This window comes from Somniosus microcephalus, chromosome 8 (assembly GCF_052327205.1).
Source record: "Somniosus microcephalus isolate GS21.2 chromosome 8, FLI_Smic_1.0, whole genome shotgun sequence".
In the NCBI taxonomy this organism is placed as follows: Eukaryota; Metazoa; Chordata; class Chondrichthyes; order Squaliformes; family Somniosidae; genus Somniosus; species Somniosus microcephalus.
The window spans coordinates 62,175,504-62,196,176 of record NC_140994.1 but is presented as its reverse complement, the minus strand read 5'-3'; the positions used below and the strand labels follow the sequence as shown (position 1 = coordinate 62,196,176).

At 50.9% G+C, this 20,673-nt stretch overlaps 1 protein-coding gene across 2 annotated transcripts in view; it reads left to right on the top strand.

The window, feature by feature from the left end:
* The first annotated feature begins 5,744 nt into the window (after positions 1-5,744).
* Positions 5,745-20,673, top strand: part of rbp4 (retinol binding protein 4, plasma) — a 28,915-nt gene continuing 13,986 nt past the window's right edge. Inside the window, exons 1-4 of one of the 2 annotated variants that reach the window (XM_085994803.1) lie at positions 5,745-5,845; positions 6,026-6,160; positions 6,248-6,381; positions 6,482-6,588. In XM_085994803.1, coding sequence (XP_085850929.1) covers positions 6,041-6,160; positions 6,248-6,381; positions 6,482-6,588 — 361 coding nt within the window. In that variant the 5' untranslated portion in view covers positions 5,745-5,845; positions 6,026-6,040. Of the gene's footprint in view, positions 5,921-6,025; positions 6,161-6,247; positions 6,382-6,481; positions 6,589-20,673 lie in introns of both variants that reach the window. The other variant, XM_085994802.1, reaches the window with a different exon arrangement.

Sequence of the window (20,673 nt, the reverse complement as noted above, 5' to 3'; positions counted from 1 at the left end):
TTTTAGATTTGCATCACCGAGGGTTGGGAGGGAGAAGGGTGGAATCAGCAGTACCCCTCTGCCTGCCGCGGGTCAGGGTGAGATCCAGGCACCAAGCAGCCCATTTGTCATGAGAATTGTGACCAGCCGCTTCCAAAGCTGCTGATGCCTTTGGGACATCTTCCAGACTGCTCCTAAACCTGACGTCAGGACTTTAAGATAGCAAAATACCGCAGATGCTGGAAATCTGAAATAACAACAGAAAATGCTGGAAAAACTCAGCAGGCCAGGCAACATCCCTGGCCTGCTGAGTTTTTCCAGCATTTTCTGTTGTTAGTCAGGACTTTAAGTCCTGATCATTCTTAGATCGTGAAGGCCAATCTTCATTTGAGATTGACCAATCCCATTAATATTCCCAAAGATCACAGGTCCACGTGAGACTCGCACAGTAAATTTAGACTTCTTTTCAACTAGAAAGCTTTATATGTGTGCAATGTAAGACTGATCTTTAACATGAGGTTTACTTCTATCGTCACCCAACAGACACATGTTTACTGTTAAGTTTGCGGATGGTTTCTATCCCATTATAAAACAACATTTTGCAACCTCAACCCCTTGGGGCAGAGCCGGGTGCTTTGAGAAGAAAGGAAGGTTACTGTTACGCTGTTGGGACGGTGGAGAAGCCGCATTATTATGAAAGATAAAACCTCTTGCTTCCTGTAATTCCCCATAATACGATCAACGGTGTTGCTATTTACACCTCGGCGATTAGAGTGTTCGCTAATGTGCTTTCCGAATTTAAATAATCTAAAAAGAGTGGAAACAATATTTAAATTTAGCTGGGCGCTATTCTATTGTTGAGGGTCTATCAGAAATCGCAAGGAATTAAAAATCGTTGTGTGTTTAAATATTGAACAATGACACTAACTCAGTACATCGGCGCCGTTCAATAGGAGAGCTTCTCCCAGTTAAACCGACAGAGAATGGCTCCAACAGGATGGGGTCACTCCCACTGTGCCAAACTGCGACTGAAGGCAGGAGAATGTCACCAGCCAGGTGACTGAAAGCCAACCACAGGGTCCTCGTGGATGTAAGAAAAAATTAATGCGAATAATGTCCTGTCTCGTGGCTGTTTTCACCTTTTGATAACTGACATTTTTCTCCATGTATTTTCTACCTGGTTTCATAACGGGTTTTCGTTACTTCCCTGGAGATACTAGTTGAAGTAATCTGGGAAGTTTGTGTATGAGTTCTGTACATATATATGAGCTGTCAAGAGTGGGCAAGAACCTCTTTTATCCACATTAGGTCGTGCACAACTAATTCAGCAGATTTCGATGCATGTCGATACACAGGGTCATTGGTCAAATGGATCTGTAACTTTTCTGAATAAAAACATATGATTAAAATGTATTCTATGACATAACTATCATAGGAGCAGGAGGAGGCCATTCAGCCCCTCAAGCCATTCCACCATTCAATTAGATCATGGCTGATCTGTATCTTAACTCCATCTACCACCCTTGGTTCTGTAACCCTTGCCTAACAAAAATCCATCTATCATATAATCCGATGAAGGATCTACACTTGAAATGTTGACTGGTCTCTTTCATAGACATTGGCAGATGTGCTGAATATTTTCTGTTTTTGTTTCAGATTTTGAGCATCTGCAGTTTTGTGCATATCGTAGTTTTCTACCCATTGGTTTTCCTTTAACTTTCTTGCAGTATATTACTGATAACATTTCATGCCACTATATTTTATATGTAATAATATTTCAGAAGGGTTTTTGTAAAGAATCTGTGTAGCCCTTTTCAGGCATTTTATATAATCCAGTATCTGCACTAATGAATTAATGTTCCACCTAAATTTAACATCCTAGGTCAAACTGGGGCATAAGTTCAGTTAGTGTAAGAATTAAGGGTGGGGATGTTCATTTTCTGTATAGCGTTGTTTAAGTTATAACAAATGTTCCACAATTATGACTGGAATTATAGGAGCAGCTTCCCCACGAAAAAGTGTTTAGCAAGCTTTTTCCATTTCTTACAAACATACGTTACCATGCAAAGGGTGCTGGTCACCCATCCACTAAGCAGGCTCCAGTTAAGGTAACCACAAAGAGACAGAGAGCTGTTAGCCTTATTTTGCTGGAACCAGCAAACTGGCACCCGTTTCCCCCATTGCCACAAAATAACCATCAGTTACCGACAAGTGCTGCCTTCTACAAGGAGGGCACCACTGAAACAATTGGCATAAGACAAACTAAGAGTACGTGTATAACTAAAACAAAAGCAGAAGGCCTTTTAATGCAGCACCTGAAGACGCTTCAGAAAGTCGTGAGCGTCTGCAAAGGTGATCCAGTGTGTTCTGAGGTCAGGAGGGTCATTAGGGAGATGAATGAGGATCAGTAGGTTGTATTTATCCAAAAGGTTGCATAATTACACTTAATGATCTTAAAGTTGTGAGAGGTTTTGATGAGGTAAATCGGGAAGAACTATTTCCACTGGTCAGTGAGCTAGTAATTAAATGGCATAAATTTCACATCATCCTCAATAGAACAAAGAGAGAGGTTAGGAGATTTTTTTTTATGCAGAGGGTTGTTAGGAACTGGAAGGCCCTACCAGCAATAGTGGTGGAAACAGAATCCGTAATAGATTTTAAAAGAGAAGTGGATAAAGATTTGAAAAATAAAAAAGTTAAATGGTAAGGGGAATGGGACTGAGTGGAGAGCTCTTTCAGAGAGCTGGCACAGGTGTGATGGGCTGAATGGCCCTCTTCTGTGCTATAGAATTTTATGATTCTAAATTATTTTTCTATTAGCTAAAGTCTGTCCTCAATCATAAAACTGGACTAGTGACAATGATTGGCCTTGGAGGGGATACAGTGCAAATTCACTGGAATGATACCAGGGCTTAAAGGGTTCAATTATGAAGACAGTTTGAATAAACTTAGTTTGTATTTTCTTGAGTTTAGAAGATTAAGGGGTGATCTAATCAAGGTATTTAAAATGATTAAGGAATTTGATAAGGTAGATACAGAGAAACTATTTCCTCTGGTGGGGGAATCCAGAACAAGGGGACACAATCTTAAAATTAGAACTAGGCCATTAATCCAATGGGGTATGGTGCGTGTCTTTGCTGTCCTCAGGGGAATGGTAGCAATGAATTCACATATCTTATGGTGACTTGGGCTGCTCATCAGGCTTCTCATAAGGAGCTCCTTTTACCTGCTGTCTATCTTGCGAGTGTCAAACCCATAGTTGTCCACTGATCAGCTAGTGGCTATCCTCCTTGTGCTTGTGTGCGGGGGGGGGGGGGGGGCGGTGAAGTGAGGGAAGTAGGGTATTTTTGGCTCCAAGATGACACACTTGATAATGCCAACTTTATGTGGTAGATTCGATAATCCAGCATCCATACTAGGCAGGTCTGCAGTACTACAGGACGTTGCTAATGATAAGCCAGCCAACCTAGCTCATGAATAGAACCTGGAGGGGTAGGCCAGAATTCATCTCATTGAGCTCTAGATAAATAAAGAAGAAAGAACTCGCATTTATATAGTGCCTTTCACAATCTCAGGACATCCCAGCTAATCCTGCAAATTTATGCACCAACTGTTAGGATGGTTCTAGCTGCATGATTTTATCTGATTAAACTCCAGCAGTATCCCTGTGCATATTTTAGGATGAAAATAAAAAAAACAACAATGCAGTAACTTGTATTAAAATGCTGCATCCCTAGGGTCCATAGTTCCTCTTACTTGGCTCCAGCTAACCGTCAAGCCAATGCCCTAACAGGTAGGGTGGTGCTAGATGGAAAAGTAACAGCATTATGAAGATCATGCTTCTCTTCTAAATATTGAAAGGTGTTCACCAAATATGTTTTCAGGAAGGCAGTATAACTTTAGTAGGTTATAACCTATAATATTTTTAATACATTATACTTTATTGATTTTCATTATTGCAATTATAACACATACTCATACTTTCATAATTTGTAGTTTGCAGAGTGCCTCAGCGTAACAGACAAAAATACATGCTACTTTTTCTTTCTTCTTATGCCACAGGCTCCAGCCAATGGGTCCCAATCTGCTGCAACATTCACATGTTAAATTCATCCGATTGTTTAAGACTGGCAACTTGGCCAGGAAAACAAGTATTTATTTTTATTCAGTCTTCCCGGCTGTCGGCATCCCCAGTAAACAACAGTGTGTTTATATAGCCTCCTTAACATAAGAAAATACCCAAGGGGCTTCACAGGAGTGTAATCAGACAAAAATTGACACAGAGACAGAGAGGGAAATATTAGGACAGGTGACTAAAAGCCTGGTCAAAGAAGTAGGTTTTAAAGGGGCTCTTAAAGGAGGAATGAGAGGTGGAGAGACGGAGATGTTTAGGGAGGGGATTCCAGGGCTGAGCAGGATGGCCAATGGTGGGGCAAAGGTAGTGGGGCATAGATAAGAGGCTAGAGTTGGGGGTACCCAGAGATCCTGGAAGGTTGTAGGGCTGGAGGACATAACAGAGATAGAGAGGGGTGAAGCCTTGGAAGATCAGTGTTGTTCAGTGGCAGCATGATCCCTGTAGTGACGTCATGATGTCAGTATATTGAACAAGCACTATATACCGGGATCCATTTTGTAGCTGGTTCATATGGAGACCAGACACCTTGTTGGAATGTAAATCCCCCATTCGTTGCAACTGATGGTACTACATGAATTCACACAATATCCACATGCCTGATTGGAAAAGCTATGCTTCACTGTCCAAGCTAGGATATGAAGAGTAGCTACCTGGGCAAGGTACTGGAGGACTGCTGGGCTCTGTAATCCAGCAAAAGTTACCACCTTTTGGGAAGGAGGGGAAAGAGGAGAATATGGGGATGGAGAAAAGCAGACTTCACACTGGGAGTTATTATGCTGCTATAGTACAAAGCAAAAACTCTCTCTTAAAGGTGCACTGGTGGGCTGAGGATCTCAGTGCTTCACCAGCAACAAAGGTGCAGCATAAGACATCATGAATCACTTCAGCCCTACTGCAAATGAAATATAACAAAGGTCCATTTATATAATTTTGTGACGTGGATCCTGTTGAATTATGCAATTAAAAGAAGTTGGCAAGTAAACTCAGAGACACATTGAACTTGATAAACCTTTTGTTCCAGAATACATTTACTTGCAAAAAAACTAAAGTCAGCGTGCAGATAACATCGTTTTAACAAATATATTGCACTCGAACAAAGTGCAGCATTTCAGTATATGGCACTGACCCAGTTTCCAGCAAGTCTCTCAAACATCTGTGACCGCTGCACAGCCAAGAGCTGTCAGCATTGGTGCCAGTTATTTGTGGAATATAGAGGATTGTGCAAGGGAAAGGGGGATTGTACAAGGAAAACTGTTGTGAAAGCAGCTATTTAACCGTCCCAAACATTTGCAGAGCATCTGCGTTCTGTCAAGAAGCAGGCACCTCCTCGTTCTTCTGTCGATGGCTGCCAGATGTGAGCAGCACAAGTTGTGCTGCTTTTCAACACTATCTGGAGAATCATAACTCAGAAATCCAGCATCACTTTGAGAATCTTTCATGGAGTTAAATGAATGTGGGGAAAAAGGCCAGCAGTGTGTGTTGTGCGTGGAGGGTGGACTGGGAAGACGATCAATCGTGCAGTTATGTAACTGTTGAGAGCAGGGTCTACAAATGGTCAATGATTTACATTCCAACGCTTTTCCCTGTTTGGGTGGGGGGAGGGGACGGACAGATTACGAAAGATAGACGACACGGGGGGGTGGGGTGTGATCGATGTATATATAGGTGCAGGGAGCCAACTAACTGTTCGGGAAAGTTGCTTACAGCGTTTTATTCACAACTGGATTAAAGGTAAATCCCTATTTTGATTGAGATCTTCACACGAGCGATAATTGAGACTTGTACCACACACACACACTCTTGACGGTAAGCACAGCATGAGTTTGGTATTTCAGTGTCAGCAGCTGGAGCCAGACTGCACGCAACGTCTCGGCGGATTCGCCCATTTACTGTGTATGTGTTTTACTATAGAGATTCTGAAGGACGATGGTACAGTGCAAGATCTTGGGGCTTCTGGTTGCCCTGCTTTCCATTTCCAGTTGCTTCGCCAAGTCCGACTGCGTCGTGAGCAATTTCCAAGTGAAGGAGAACTTCAACAAGAGCCGGGTAAGTTGGTGACTGGTGTTCGCAGGCGAGGAGAAGGAGATGATCATCCCCCCCCCTAACCCTCCGCCCTTTCTCTGTCTCTTACAGTACGCGGGGAAATGGTACGCTTTCGCAAAGAAGGATCCAGAGGGCATTTTTCTGGAGAGTAACATCCACGCCGAGTTCAAGATTGAAAACGAGACGATGACCGCCAAAGCAACAGGACTGGTCACCTTACTGCCGTAAGCACTTGTCCCCCCAGGCCAGCCTTTAGTGAGCGCCAGCCTCCTCACCCCCCTCTCCTAACCACCATCTCTGCACCTTGTCTTTTTATTCTTGCAGGGAGTGGATCGTGTGCGCCGAAATGATGGGAACCTTCAACAATACCGAGAACCCCGCCAAGTTCAGACTGAAATACTGGGGCGCGGCCGAGCACCTCCAGAAAGGCGGTGAGTAACCACCAGTCTGCGCAGGGGCCCAAGGTCAGCGGGCAGCTTTCTTTCAAAGTAAAAGTCAAAGCAGGCTTCCCGCATTTCACCTACGATACTGGGCATGTCATAGCCTAGACCAGAGGCCGCACTTAAAAGTTTAAATCCATCTTCTCATTCAGTTTTATATGTTTCAAGTTGCCGATGTTCAAAAATCTCGGCGTTCTGAGCAACAGCACAAAGAACAGCCCTTTCCAAACTTCCCACAACATCCAAACAGGACAAACCAGGAAACAGCAAACAGGGCAGAGCTGCTTGAGTTTGGTGGGTCAGAGTGGCAGGGTTTGGTGTGTCAGAGTGGCAGGGTTTGGTGGGTCAGAGTGCCAGGGTTTGGTGGGTCCGAGTGGAAGGTTTGGTGGCTCAGAGTGGAAGGTTTGGTGGGTCAGAGTGGCAGGATTTGGTGGGTCAGACTGGCAGGGTTTGGTGGGTCAGAGTGGCAGGGTTTGGTGGGTCAGAGTGGAAGGTTTGGTGGGTCAGACTGGCAGGATTTGGTGGGTCAGAGTGGCAGGATTTGGTGGGTCAGAGTGGCAGGGTTTGGTGGGTCAGAGTGGAAGGTTTGGTGGGTCAGAGTGGCGGGGTTTGGTGGGTCAGAGTGGAAGGTTTGGTGGGTCAGAGTGGCAGGGTTTGGTGGGTCAGTGGCAGGGTTTGGTGGGTCAGACTGGCAGAATTTGGTGGGTCAGACTGGCAGGGTTTGGTGGGTCAGAGTGGAAGGTTTGGTGGGTCAGAGTGGCAGGGTTTGGTGGGTCAGACTGGCAGGGTTTGGTGGGTCAGAGTGGAAGGTTTGGTGGGTCAGAGTGGCAGGGTTTGGTGGGTCAGAGTGGCAGAGTTTGGTGGGTCAGAGTGGCAGGGTTTGGTGGGTCAGAGTGGAAGGTTTGGTGGGTCAGAGTGGCAGGGTTTGGTGGGTCAGTGGCAGGGTTTGGTGGGTCAGACTGGCAGAATTTGGTGGGTCAGACTGGCAGGGTTTGGTGGGTCAGAGTGGAAGGTTTGGTGGGTCAGAGTGGCAGGGTTTGGTGGGTCAGACTGGCAGGGTTTGGTGGGTCAGACTGGCAGGGTTTGGTGGGTCAGAGTGGCAGGGTTTGGTGGGTCAGAGTGGCAGGGTTTGGTGGGTCAGAGTGGCAGGGTTTGGTGGGTCAGAGTGGCAGGGTTTGGTGGGTCAGAGTGGCAGGGTTTGGTGGGTCAGACTGGCAGGGTTTGGTGGGTCAGAGTGGAAGGTTTGGTGGGTCAGACTGGCAGGGTTTGGTGGGTCAGAGTGGCAGGGTTTGGTGGGTCAGACTGGCAGGGTTTGGTGGGTCAGAGTGGCAGGGTTTGGTGGGTCAGAGTGGAAGGTTTGGTGGGTCAGACTGGCAGGATTTGGTGGTCAGAGTGGCAGGATTTGGTGGGTCAGAGTGGCAGGGTTTGGTGGGTCAGAGTGGAAGGTTTGGTGGGTCAGAGCGGCAGGGTTTGGTGGGTCAGAGTGGCAGAGTTTGGTGGGTCAGAGTGGCAGGGTTTGGTGGGTCAGAGTGGAAGGTTTGGTGGGTCAGAGTGGCAGGGTTTGGTGGGTCAGTGGCAGGGTTTGGTGGGTCAGAGTGGCAGGGTTTGGTGGGTCAGACTGGCAGGATTTGGTGGGTCAGACTGGCAGGGTTTGGTGGGTCAGAGTGGAAGGTTTGGTGGGTCAGAGTGGCAGGGTTTGGTGGGTCAGACTGGCAGGGTTTGGTGGGTCAGAGTGGCAGGGTTTGGTGGGTCAGAGTGGAAGGTTTGGTGGGTCAGAGTGGCAGGGTTTGGTGGGTCAGAGTGGAAGGTTTGGTGGGTCAGAGTGGCAGGGTTTGGTGGGTCAGTGGCAGGGTTTGGTGGGTCAGAGTGGCAGGGTTTGGTGGGTCAGACTGGCAGGATTTGGTGGGTCAGAGTGGCAGCGTTTGGTGGGTCAGAGTGGCAGGGTTTGGTGGGTCAGAGTGGAAGGTTTGGTGGGTCAGAGTGGCAGGGTTTGGTGGGTCAGACTGGCAGGGTTTGGTGGGTCAGAGTGGCAGGGTTTGGTGGGTCAGAGTGGCAGGGTTTGGTGGGTCAGAGTGGCAGGGTTTGGTGGGTCAGACTGGCAGGGTTTGGTGGGTCAGAGTGGCAGGGTTTGGTGGGTCAGACTGGCAGGGTTTGGTGGGTCAGAGTGGCAGGGTTTGGTGGGTCAGAGTGGCAGGGTTTGGTGGGTCAGAGTGGCAGGGTTTGGTGGGTCAGAGTGGCAGGGTTTGGTGGGTCAGAGTGGCAGGGTTTGGTGGGTCAGAGTGGCAGGGTTTGGTGGGTCAGAGTGGAAGGTTTGGTGGGTCAGACTGGCGGGGTTTGGTGGGTCAGAGTGGCGGGGTTTGGTGGGTCAGAGTGGCGGGGTTTGGTGGGTCAGACTGGCGGGGTTTGGTGGGTCAGAGTGGCGGGGTTTGGTGGGTCAGACTGGCGGGGTTTGGTGGGTCAGACTGGCAGGGTTTGGTGGGTCAGAGTGGCAGGGTTTGGTGGGTCAGACTGGCAGGGTTTGGTGGGTCAGACTGGCAGGGTTTGGTGGGTCAGAGTGGAAGGTTTGGTGGGTCAGACTGGCAGGATTTGGTGGGTCAGAGTGGCAGGATTTGGTGGGTCAGAGTGGCAGGGTTTGGTGGGTCAGAGTGGAAGGTTTGGTGGGTCAGAGTGGAAGGTTTGGTGGGTCAGAGTGGCAGGGTTTGGTGGGTCAGAGTGGCAGAGTTTGGTGGGTCAGTGGCAGGGTTTGGTGGGTCAGAGTGGAAGGTTTGGTGGGTCAGAGTGGAAGGTTTGGTGGGTCAGAGTGGCAGGGTTTGGTGGGTCAGTGGCAGGGCTTGGTGGGTCAGAGTGGCAGGGTTTGGTGGGTCAGACTGGCAGGATTTGGTGGGTCAGACTGGCAGGGTTTGGTGGGTCAGAGTGGAAGGTTTGGTGGGTCAGAGTGGCAGGGTTTGGTGGGTCAGACTGGCAGGGTTTGGTGGGTCAGAGTGGCAGGGTTTGGTGGGTCAGAGTGGAAGGTTTGGTGGGTCAGACTGGCAGGATTTGGTGGGTCAGAGTGGCAGGATTTGGTGGGTCAGAGTGGCAGGGTTTGGTGGGTCAGAGTGGAAGGTTTGGTGGGTCAGAGCGGCAGGGTTTGGTGGGTCAGAGTGGCAGAGTTTGGTGGGTCAGAGTGGCAGGGTTTGGTGGGTCAGAGTGGAAGGTTTGGTGGGTCAGAGTGGCAGGGTTTGGTGGGTCAGTGGCAGGGTTTGGTGGGTCAGAGTGGCAGGGTTTGGTGGGTCAGAGTGGCAGGGTTTGGTGGGTCAGAGTGGAAGGTTTGGTGGGTCAGACTGGCAGGATTTGGTGGGTCAGAGTGGCAGGATTTGGTGGGTCAGAGTGGCAGGGTTTGGTGGGTCAGAGTGGAAGGTTTGGTGGGTCAGAGTGGCAGGGTTTGGTGGGTCAGAGTGGCAGAGTTTGGTGGGTCAGAGTGGCAGGGTTTGGTGGGTCAGAGTGGAAGGTTTGGTGGGTCAGAGTGGCAGGGTTTGGTGGGTCAGTGGCAGGGTTTGGTGGGTCAGAGTGGCAGGGTTTGGTGGGTCAGACTGGCAGGATTTGGTGGGTCAGACTGGCAGGGTTTGGTGGGTCAGAGTGGAAGGTTTGGTGGGTCAGAGTGGCAGGGTTTGGTGGGTCAGAGTGGCAGGGTTTGGTGGGTCAGAGTGGCAGGGTTTGGTGGGTCAGAGTGGCAGGGTTTGGTGGGTCAGAGTGGAAGGTTTGGTGGGTCAGACTGGCAGGGTTTGGTGGGTCAGAGTGGCGGGGTTTGGTGGGTCAGAGTGGCGGGGTTTGGTGGGTCAGACTGGCGGGGTTTGGTGGGTCAGAGTGGCAGGGTTTGGTGGGTCAGAGTGGAAGGTTTGGTGGGTCAGAGTGGCAGAGTTTGGTGGGTCAGAGTGGCAGGGTTTGGTGGGTCAGAGTGGAAGGTTTGGTGGGTCAGAGTGGCAGGGTTTGGTGGGTCAGAGTGGCAGGGTTTGGTGGGTCAGACTGGCAGGATTTGGTGGGTCAGACTGGCAGGGTTTGGTGGGTCAGAGTGGAAGGTTTGGTGGGTCAGAGTGGCAGGGTTTGGTGGGTCAGACTGGCAGGGTTTGGTGGGTCAGAGTGGCAGGGTTTGGTGGGTCAGAGTGGCAGGGTTTGGTGGGTCAGAGTGGCAGGGTTTGGTGGGTCAGAGTGGCAGGGTTTGGTGGGTCAGAGTGGCAGGGTTTGGTGGGTCAGAGTGGCAGGGTTTGGTGGGTCAGAGTGGCAGGGTTTGGTGGGTCAGAGTGGAAAGTTTGGTGGGTCAGACTGGCAGGGTTTGGTGGGTCAGAGTGGCGGGGTTTGGTGGGTCAGAGTGGCGGGGTTTGGTGGGTCAGACTGGCGGGGTTTGGTGGGTCAGAGTGGCGGGGTTTGGTGGGTCAGACTGGCGGGGTTTGATGGGTCAGACTGGCAGGGTTTGGTGGGTCAGAGTGGCAGGGTTTGGTGGGTCAGACTGGCAGGGTTTGGTGGGTCAGACTGGCAGGGTTTGGTGGGTCAGAGTGGCAGGATTTGGTGGGTCAGAGTGGCAGGGTTTGGTGGGTCAGAGTGGAAGGTTTGGTGGGTCAGAGTGGAAGGTTTGGTGGGTCAGAGTGGCAGGGTTTGGTGGGTCAGAGTGGCAGAGTTTGGTGGGTCAGAGTGGCAGGGTTTGGTGGGTCAGAGTGGAAGGTTTGGTGGGTCAGAGTGGAAGGTTTGGTGGGTCAGAGTGGAAGGTTTGGTGGGTCAGAGTGGCAGGGTTTGGTGGGTCAGTGGCAGGGTTTGGTGGGTCAGAGTGGCAGGGTTTGGTGGGTCAGACTGGCAGGATTTGGTGGGTCAGACTGGCAGGGTTTGGTGGGTCAGAGTGGAAGGTTTGGTGGGTCAGAGTGGCAGGGTTTGGTGGGTCAGACTGGCAGGGTTTGGTGGGTCAGAGTGGCAGGGTTTGGTGGGTCAGAGTGGCAGGGTTTGGTGGGTCAGACTGGCAGGGTTTGGTGGGTCAGAGTGGCAGGGTTTGGTGGGTCAGAGTGGCAGGGTTTGGTGGGTCAGAGTGGCAGGGTTTGGTGGGTCAGAGTGGCAGGGTTTGGTGGGTCAGAGTGGCAGGGTTTGGTGGGTCAGACTGGCAGGGTTTGGTGGGTCAGAGTGGAAGGTTTGGTGGGTCAGACTGGCAGGGTTTGGTGGGTCAGAGTGGCGGGGTTTGGTGGGTCAGACTGGCGGGGTTTGGTGGGTCAGACTGGCGGGGTTTGGTGGGTCAGACTGGCGGGGTTTGGTGGGTCAGAGTGGCGGGGTTTGGTGGGTCAGACTGGCGGGGTTTGGTGGGTCAGAGTGGCAGGGTTTGGTGGGTCAGACTGGCAGGGTTTGGTGGGTCAGAGTGGCAGGGTTTGGTGGGTCAGAGTGGCAGGGTTTGGTGGGTCAGAGTGGCAGGGTTTGGTGGGTCAGAGTGACAGGGTTTGGTGGGTCAGACTGGCAGGGTTTGGTGGGTCAGAGTGGAAGGTTTGGTGGGTCAGACTGGCAGGATTTGGTGGGTCAGAGTGGCTTGACTTGGGAGCTGCAGCCTGGACATCCCAAACCTAGACAGTTTTATGTACAAATTATAAATCACTAGCTATATAAATGTCGAGCCCACATTCATCATCTCAGTGTCACGCTTTGTTACATATGCAAAGTATGTGTCAAACTTGCACCTGATTCGCTCAAATGTCATCATCATATTCATAAAACAGCAACACATCACAACTAACCAGACAGGAAACCTATGAAGAAACGAGCAGTAAACAGAAATGACAACTACCCATTCAAAAAGTACCAATTAAAAATGAGCAGTGAGCAAACAGCCACCAGTAACAAGGAAGAGAATGAAATCTCCAAATGCTTTTTGAAATTCCTTTTGTCTGCCATTTTGCCTCAGTATGAGGAATAAGGTTTCTACCATAACAACGCATTAAAATTACCAATTCAACTGCCTTTCCATGTTTGACACCCAGCACCTGCCCCCCAACCAAAACACCCCCCGACTACCCCCCAACTACACCCACCCACTACACCCCCCCACTACATCCCCCATTAAACCCCCCCACTACACCTCCCCCCACTACACCCCCCCCACTACATCCCCCCACTACACCCCCCATTAAACCCCCCCACTACACCTCCCCCCACTACACCTCCCCCCACTACACCCACTACCACCCCCCCCCCATGCCCCCACCTCCCTACTGCAGCACTTACCCACCCCCAACACCATGGGAGATCTCTAGTGTTATAAAATAACACATTGTGTGTTCCATGTTGAACACTCCTGCCATCCTCTCACTCACAATTCACAATTCACAATTCAAATCGCTTTATTGGCATGATAAGTTACATCTTATGTTGCCAAAGCATCAAAATACATTTATGGTTGAGCACATAAACGCAGTTCTATTCATACAGTGTATAAACAGGTATATCCCTGAGTGTATAAATATACATTCGCATTGTTTATATATATTTTCTTAGTTTACTGGTTGTCCCTCTGTTCATGGCAAGCTGTAACATAGTGTGCCGCCAGTGTTACACAGCTTCTCTCCTCTCCCAGTAGGAATGGGAGTTTTTGGTTGTCATTCACTCACTCACTGAGGAGAATTTTCAACTGCACCGCCTGGGCAGGAACCTGGGGGAGCAGATTGCCCGCCCGATGTAGAACCCGCCCAATTTTCGTGGCGAAGTTAAAACTTACCTGCACTGTGATCAATATCACAGGAGATCCATTAGTAGCGTGTAAAGATTGGAAAGGCCATTGCTAATAATTATTATTAAGTATTTTCTGTGTGCCTCCCCCCTAATGCTGTGTATGGGAATGATTTGAATTACCATCATGTCGCAATGTTTGAATCCCACCAATCCTGTTCACTTTTATACCTTCACTGCTGCACATGTTGTTAAAGGGCCCACAAACCAGCTTAGCTCTCAAAGTATTTGAACTTAAAACTAAAGGAATGACTTTTCCACTCATGGCACTCATGTAGTTCCGAGGATCCTCTGTGTTTCTCCCTGGTCTATTTATTTATCTTTTTTATTACTATTTTATTGCAGTATATTTGCCTGCATATCTGGACCACTCTACTTGGCTTATGTTAAGAATATTTTATGTTTGCAAAAGGAACAGAATCTCTTTTGCTCTGTGGTGCAACACATTTACAAACGGCACCACCCTTCTCCTTTATTAAAACCTATTACAAGGATGTATTGATTACAATGCCCAGGATACCATGCCCAACCTGTAAGGCCACTTACAGTGTCAGCTGTTGCTCAGTGGTAGCACTCTCGTCTAGGAGTCAGAAGGTTTTGTGTTCAATTACCACTCCAGAGATTTGAGCACTAAAATCTAGGCTGACACTCCAGTGCGGTGCTGAGGGAGTGCTGCACTGTCAGAGGTGCCGTCTTTCGGATGAGATATTAAACCGAGACCCTGCCTGCTCTCTCAAGTGGACGTAAAAGATCCCATGGCACTAATTCAAAGTAGAGCAGGGGACTTATCCCTGGTGTCCTGGCCAATATTTATCCCTCAATCAACATCACAAAAACAGATTATCTGGTCATTAGAGTCATAGAGTCATAGAGTTTTACAGCACAGAAAGAGGCCCTTCGGCCCATCGTGTCTGCACCGCCCATCCATCCCTGTCCAGTCTAATCCCATTTTCCAGCATTTGGTCCATAGCCTTGTATGCAATGGCATTTCAAGTGCTCATCCAAATGCTTCTTGAATGTTGTGAGGGTTCCTGCCTCTACCACCCTTTCAGGCATTGAATTCCACATTCCAACCACCCTCTGGGTGAAGAAGTTCCTCCTCAAATCCCCTCTAAATCTCCTGCCCCTTACCCTGAATCTATGCCCCCTTGTTATTGACCCCCCCACTAAGGGGAAAAGTTCCTCTTTATCTACCCTATCTATGCCCCTCATCATTTTGTACACCTCAATCAGGTCCCCCCTCAGCCTTCTCTGCTCCAAGGAAAACAACCCCAGCCTGTCCAGCCTCTCTTCATAGCTGAGACGCTCCATCCCAGGTAACATCCTGGTGAATCTTCTCTGCACCCTCTCCAAAGCAATCACATCCTTCCTATAGTGAGGCGACCAGAACTGCACACAGTACTCCAGCTGTGGCCTCACCAGCGTTTTGTACAGCTCCATCATAACCTCCCTGCTCTTATATTCTATGCCTCGGCTAATGAAGGCAAGTATCCCATATGCCTTTTTAACCACCTTATCTACCTGCTCCGCTGCCTTCAGGGATCTATGTACATGTACACCAAGGTCCGTCTGACCCTCTGTACTTCCTAGGGTCCTACCACTCATTGTGTATTCCCTTGCCTTATTTGTCCGTCCAAAATGCATCACCTCGCACTTTTCAGGGTTAAATTCCATTTGCCACTTTTCCGCCCATCTGACCAACCCGTTTATATCGTCCTGTAGCCTGAGGCTTTCCTCCTCGCAATTTACCACCCCACCAATTTTCGTGTCATCTGCGAACTTACTGATCATACCTTTTACATTCTCATCCAAATCATTTATGTAGATCACAAACAACAAGGGACCCAGCACCGATCCCTGAGGTACCCCACTGGACACAGGCTTCCAGTCACAAAAGCAACCTTCGACCATCACCCTCTGCCTCCTGCCACTCAGCCAGTTTAGGATCCAACGCGCCAAGGCACCCTGGATCCCATGGGCTCTTACCTTCTTGACCAGTCTCCTATGCGGGACTTTGTCAAAAGCTTTACTGAAGTCCATGTAAACCACATCCACAGCATTTCCCTCATCCACCCCCGTAGTCATCCCTCGAAAAATTCAATCAGATTTGTCAGACATGATTTACCCTTGACAAAGCCATGCTGACTATCCCCGATTAATCCTTGCCTCTCCAAGTGGAGATTAATTTTGTCCCTCAGAATTTTTTCCAATAATTTCCCCACCACAGATGTTAGACTCACTGGCCTGTAATTCCCTGGTTTATCCCTGCTACCCTTCTTGAATAATGGTACTACATTAGCTGTTCTCCAGTCCTCTGGTACATCCCCTGTGGCCAGAGAGGTTCTGAAAATTTGTGTCAGAGCCCCTGCAATCTCCTCCTTTGCCTCCCACAGCAGCCTGGGATACATCTCGTCCGGGCCTGGGGATTTATCCACTTTTTGGCCTGCTAAAACCGCTAGCACCTCCTCCCTCTCGATGCTAATATGTTCAAGTATGTCACAGTCCCCTTGCCCGATTTCTATGTCTGCATCGTCTTTCTCCATAGTGAACACAGATGCAAAAAATTCATTTAAAACCCCGCCTACATCCTCTGGCTCTACACACAGATTGCCACTTTGGTCCCTAATGGGCCCTACCCTTTCCCTGGTTATCCTCTTGCCCTTAATATACTTATAAAACATCTTAGGATTTTCCTTTATTTTGCTCGCCAGTGTTATTTCATGGCCCCTCCTCGCCCTCCTAATTTCTTTTTTAAGTATGCCCCTGCACTTTTTATACTCCTCTAGGGCTTCTTCTGTCTTTAGTCTTTTGTAACTGCCAAAAGCCCCCCTTTTATTTCTAATGCATTTTTGTATATCCCTTGTCATCCAAGGTTCCCTTTGCTTGTTGGTCCCACCCTTGACCTTTACAGGAACATGTTGGCGTTGTACTCTCTCTATTTCCCTTCTGAAAGTCTCCCACTGTTTTGATGTGGATTTTCCTATAAGCAGCTGCTCCCAGTCCACTTTGGCCAGATCCTGCCTTATATTAAAATCGGCCTTCCCCCAATTTAGAACCCTTATTTCCGGGCCGTCTTTGTCTTTTTCCATGACCACCTTAAATCTCACCGAATTATGGTCACTGTCGCCAAAATGCTCTCCTACTGACACTTCCACCACTTGCCCGGCTACATTCCCCAGAATTAGGTCCAGTACCGCCCCCTCTCTTGTAGGACTTTCTACATGTTGGCTCAAAAAGCTCTCCTGGATGCACTTTAAGAATTCTGCACCCTCTAAGCCTTTCACACTCTGACTGTCCCAATTTATATTGGGGAAGTTGAAATCCCCCACTATTATTACCCTATTATTTTCGCACTTTTCTGAGATTTGCCTACATATCTGTTCCTCTATCTCCCCCTGACTGTTTGGGGGCCTATAGTACACTCCCAGCAAAGTGCTTGCCCCCTTTTTGTTTTTAAGTTCTACCCATATGGCCTCATTAGAGGAACCCGCTAATATATCATCCCTCCTTACAGCAGTAATTGACTCCTTAATTAATATTGCAACACCCCCTCTCCTTTTACACCCCCCTCTGCCTCGCCTGAAGATTCTATACCCCGGAATATTGAGCTGCCAGTCCTGACCTTCCCTCAACCATGTCTCCGTGATAGCAACAATATCGTACTCCCATGTGTTCAACAACAACTTCAGTTCATCCACCTTATTTGCAAGACTCCTTGCATTAAAATAAATGCCTTCCAGCCCTGCCATATTCTCTTTTGCCTTCACATATTTGCTCTGCCTTCCCAGCTGACTTGTTTTTCCCTCTGTATTTGGCTGTAAATCACCCCCTACTATAGCTCCACTCTGTACCCCAACCCCCTGCCAAGTTAGTTTAAACCCTCCCCAGCAGTGCTAGCAAACCTCCCCGCAAGGATATTGGTGCCCCTCTGGTTCAGGTGTAAACCGTCCGACTTGTACAAGTCCCACCTTTCCCAGAAGCAGACCCAGTGATCCAGGAAACTAAAGCCCTCCCCCCTGCACCATCCCTTTAGCCACGCATTCATCTGTTCTATCTTCCTATTCCTATACTTACTAGCACGTGGCACCGGGAGTAATCCAGAGATTACAACCTTTGAGGTCCTGCTCTTTAATCCTTCACCTAGCTCCCTAAATTCTTGCTGCAGGACCTCATCCCTCTTTTTACCTATGTCGTTGGTACCAATGTGGACCACGACCACTGGCTGTTCACCCTCCCCCTCCAGAATGCCCTGCAGCCGCTCAGTGACATCCTTGACCCTGGCACCAGGGAGGCAACAAACCATCCTGGATTCACGTCTACGGCCACAGAAACGCCTATCTGTTCCCCTTACTATAGAATCCCCTACCACTATTGCTCTCCCACTCTTTTTCCCCCCTTCCTGGGCAGCAGGAGCACCCCCAGTGCCAGGAAGTTGGCTGCTGCTGCCTTCCCCTGGTGAGTCATCCCCCTCAACAGTATCCAAAGCGGTATACTTGTTTGAGAGGGGAATGGTCACAGGGGTCTCCTGCACTACCTGCCTGCTTCTATTGCTCCGCCTGGTGGTCACCCATTTCCTGTCTTCCTGTGCAGCCCTTCCCTGCGGTGTGACCAACTCACTAAACGTGCTATCCACGAACCTCTCAGCATCGTGAATGCTCAACAACCCATCCACCCGCAGCTCCAGCGCCTCAATGCGGTCTGCTAGTAGCTGCAGATGGATGCATCTCTGGCACACGCAGTCATCAGGGGCACCGGGGTCCCTGAATTCCCACATAGAGCAAGAGGAGCATATCACGGGGCTGGGCTCACCTGGCATGACCTTCCCTTTACTTAATTTAAATTAATTTACTATCACCAATTAAAGATATCTCTAAGGCGCTTGTATAGTCTGCCAACAGTCCCTGCTGCACCAGAAAGACCCTGGTAACTATAAACTACAGAGTTAAAGTTTAAAAAAGAGAAATACTCACCAACCAATCACTTACCTGCTCCCTGGTGACGTCACACTCTGATTACTTTTTACCTCTCTCCCCGCTGCTGAGTTGGTATGCCTCGCCTCTCTCCGGTTTTTATACCGGGCTCCGACTCGCTGCTCCCGCTGGTCCCGACTGGTCTCGGGCCTCGCCTCTCTCCGGTTTTTATACCGGGCTCCGACTCACTGCTCCCGCTGGTCCCGACTGGTCTCGGGCCTCGCCTCTCTCCGGTTTTTATACCGGGCTCCGACTCACTGCTCCCGCTGGTCCCGACTGGTCTCGGGCCTCGCCTCTCTCCGGTTTTTATACCGGGCTCCGACTCGCTGCTCCCGCTGGTCCGAACTGGTCTCGGGCCTCGCCTCTCTCCGGTTTTTATACCGGGCTCCTCCTCGCTGCTCCCGCTGGTCCGAACTGGTCTCGGGCCTCGCCTCTCTCCGGTTTTTATACCGGGCTCCGACTCACTGCTCCCGCTGGTCCCGACTGGTCTCGGGCCTCGCCTCTCTCCGGTTTTTATACCGGGCTCCGACTCGCTGCTCCCGCTGGTCCCGACTGGTCTCGGGCCTCGCCTCTCTCCGGTTTTTATACCGGGCTCCGACTCGCTGCTCCCGCTGGTCCCGACTGGTCTCGGGCCTCGCCTCTCTCCGGTTTTTATACCGGGCTCCGACTCGCTGCTCCCGACTGGTCTCGGGCCTCGCCTCTCTCCGGTTTTTATACCGGGCTCCGACTCGCTGCTCCCGCTGGTCCCGACTGGTCTCGGGCCTCGCCTCTCTCCGGTTTTTATACCGGGCTCCGACTCACTGCTCCCGCTGGTCCCGACTGGTCTCGGGCCTCGCCTCTCTCCGGTTTTTATACCGGGCTCCGACTCACTGCTCCCGCTGGTCCCGACTGGTCTCGGGCCTCGCCTCTCTCCGGTTTTTATACCGGGCTCCGACTCGCTGCTCCCGCTGGTCCGAACTGGTCTCGGGCCTCGCCTCTCTCCGGTTTTTATACCGGGCTCCTCCTCGCTGCTCCCGCTGGTCCGAACTGGTCTCGGGCCTCGCCTCTCTCCGGTTTTTATACCGGGCTCCGACTCACTGCTCCCGCTGGTCCCGACTGGTCTCGGGCCTCGCCTCTCTCCGGTTTTTATACCGGGCTCCGACTCGCTGCTCCCGCTGGTCCCGACTGGTCTCGGGCCTCGCCTCTCTCCGGTTTTTATACCGGGCTCCGACTCGCTGCTCCCGCTGGTCCCGACTGGTCTCGGGCCTCGCCTCTCTCCGGTTTTTATACCGGGCTCCGACTCGCTGCTCCCGACTGGTCTCGGGCCTCGCCTCTCTCCGGTTTTTATACCGGGCTCCGACTCGCTGCTCCCGCTGGTCCCGACTGGTCTCGGGCCTCGCCTCTCTCCGGTTTTTATACCGGGCTCCGACTCACTGCTCCCGCTGGTCCCGACTGGTCTCGGGCCTCGCCTCTCTCCGGTTTTTATACCGGGCTCCGACTCACTGCTCCCGCTGGTCCCGACTGGTCTCGGGCCTCGCCTCTCTCCGGTTTTTATACCGGGCTCCGACTCGCTGCTCCCGCTGGTCCGAACTGGTCTCGGGCCTCGCCTCTCTCCGGTTTTTATACCGGGCTCCTCCTCGCTGCTCCCGCTGGTCCGAACTGGTCTCGGGCCTCGCCTCTCTCCGGTTTTTATACCGGGCTCCGACTCACTGCTCCCGCTGGTCCCGACTGGTCTCGGGCCTCGCCTCTCTCCGGTTTTTATACCGGGCTCCGACTCACTGCTCCCGCTGGTCCCGACTGGTCTCGGGCCTCGCCTCTCTCCGGTTTTTATACCGGGCTCCGACTCACTGCTCCCGCTGGTCCCGACTGGTCTCGGGCCTCGCCTCTCTCCGGTTTTTATACCGGGCTCCGACTCGCTGCTCCCGCTGGTCCGAACTGGTCTCGGGCCTCGCCTCTCTCCGGTTTTTATACCGGGCTCCTCCTCGCTGCTCCCGCTGGTCCGAACTGGTCTCGGGCCTCGCCTCTCTCCGGTTTTTATACCGGGCTCCGACTCACTGCTCCCGCTGGTCCCGACTGGTCTCGGGCCTCGCCTCTCTCCGGTTTTTATACCGGGCTCCTCCTCGCTGCTCCCGCTGGTCCGAACTGGTCTCGGGCCTCGCCTCTCTCCGGTTTTTATACCGGGCTCCTCCTCGCTGCTCCCGCTGGTCCGAACTGGTCTCGGGCCTCGCCTCTCTCCGGTTTTTATACCGGGCTCCGACTCACTGCTCCCGCTGGTCCCGACTGGTCTCGGGCCTCGCCTCTCTCCGGTTTTTATACCGGGCTCCGACTCGCTGGTCCCGACTGGTCTCGGGCCTCGCCTCTCTCCGGTTTTTATACCGGGCTCCGACTCGCTGCTCCC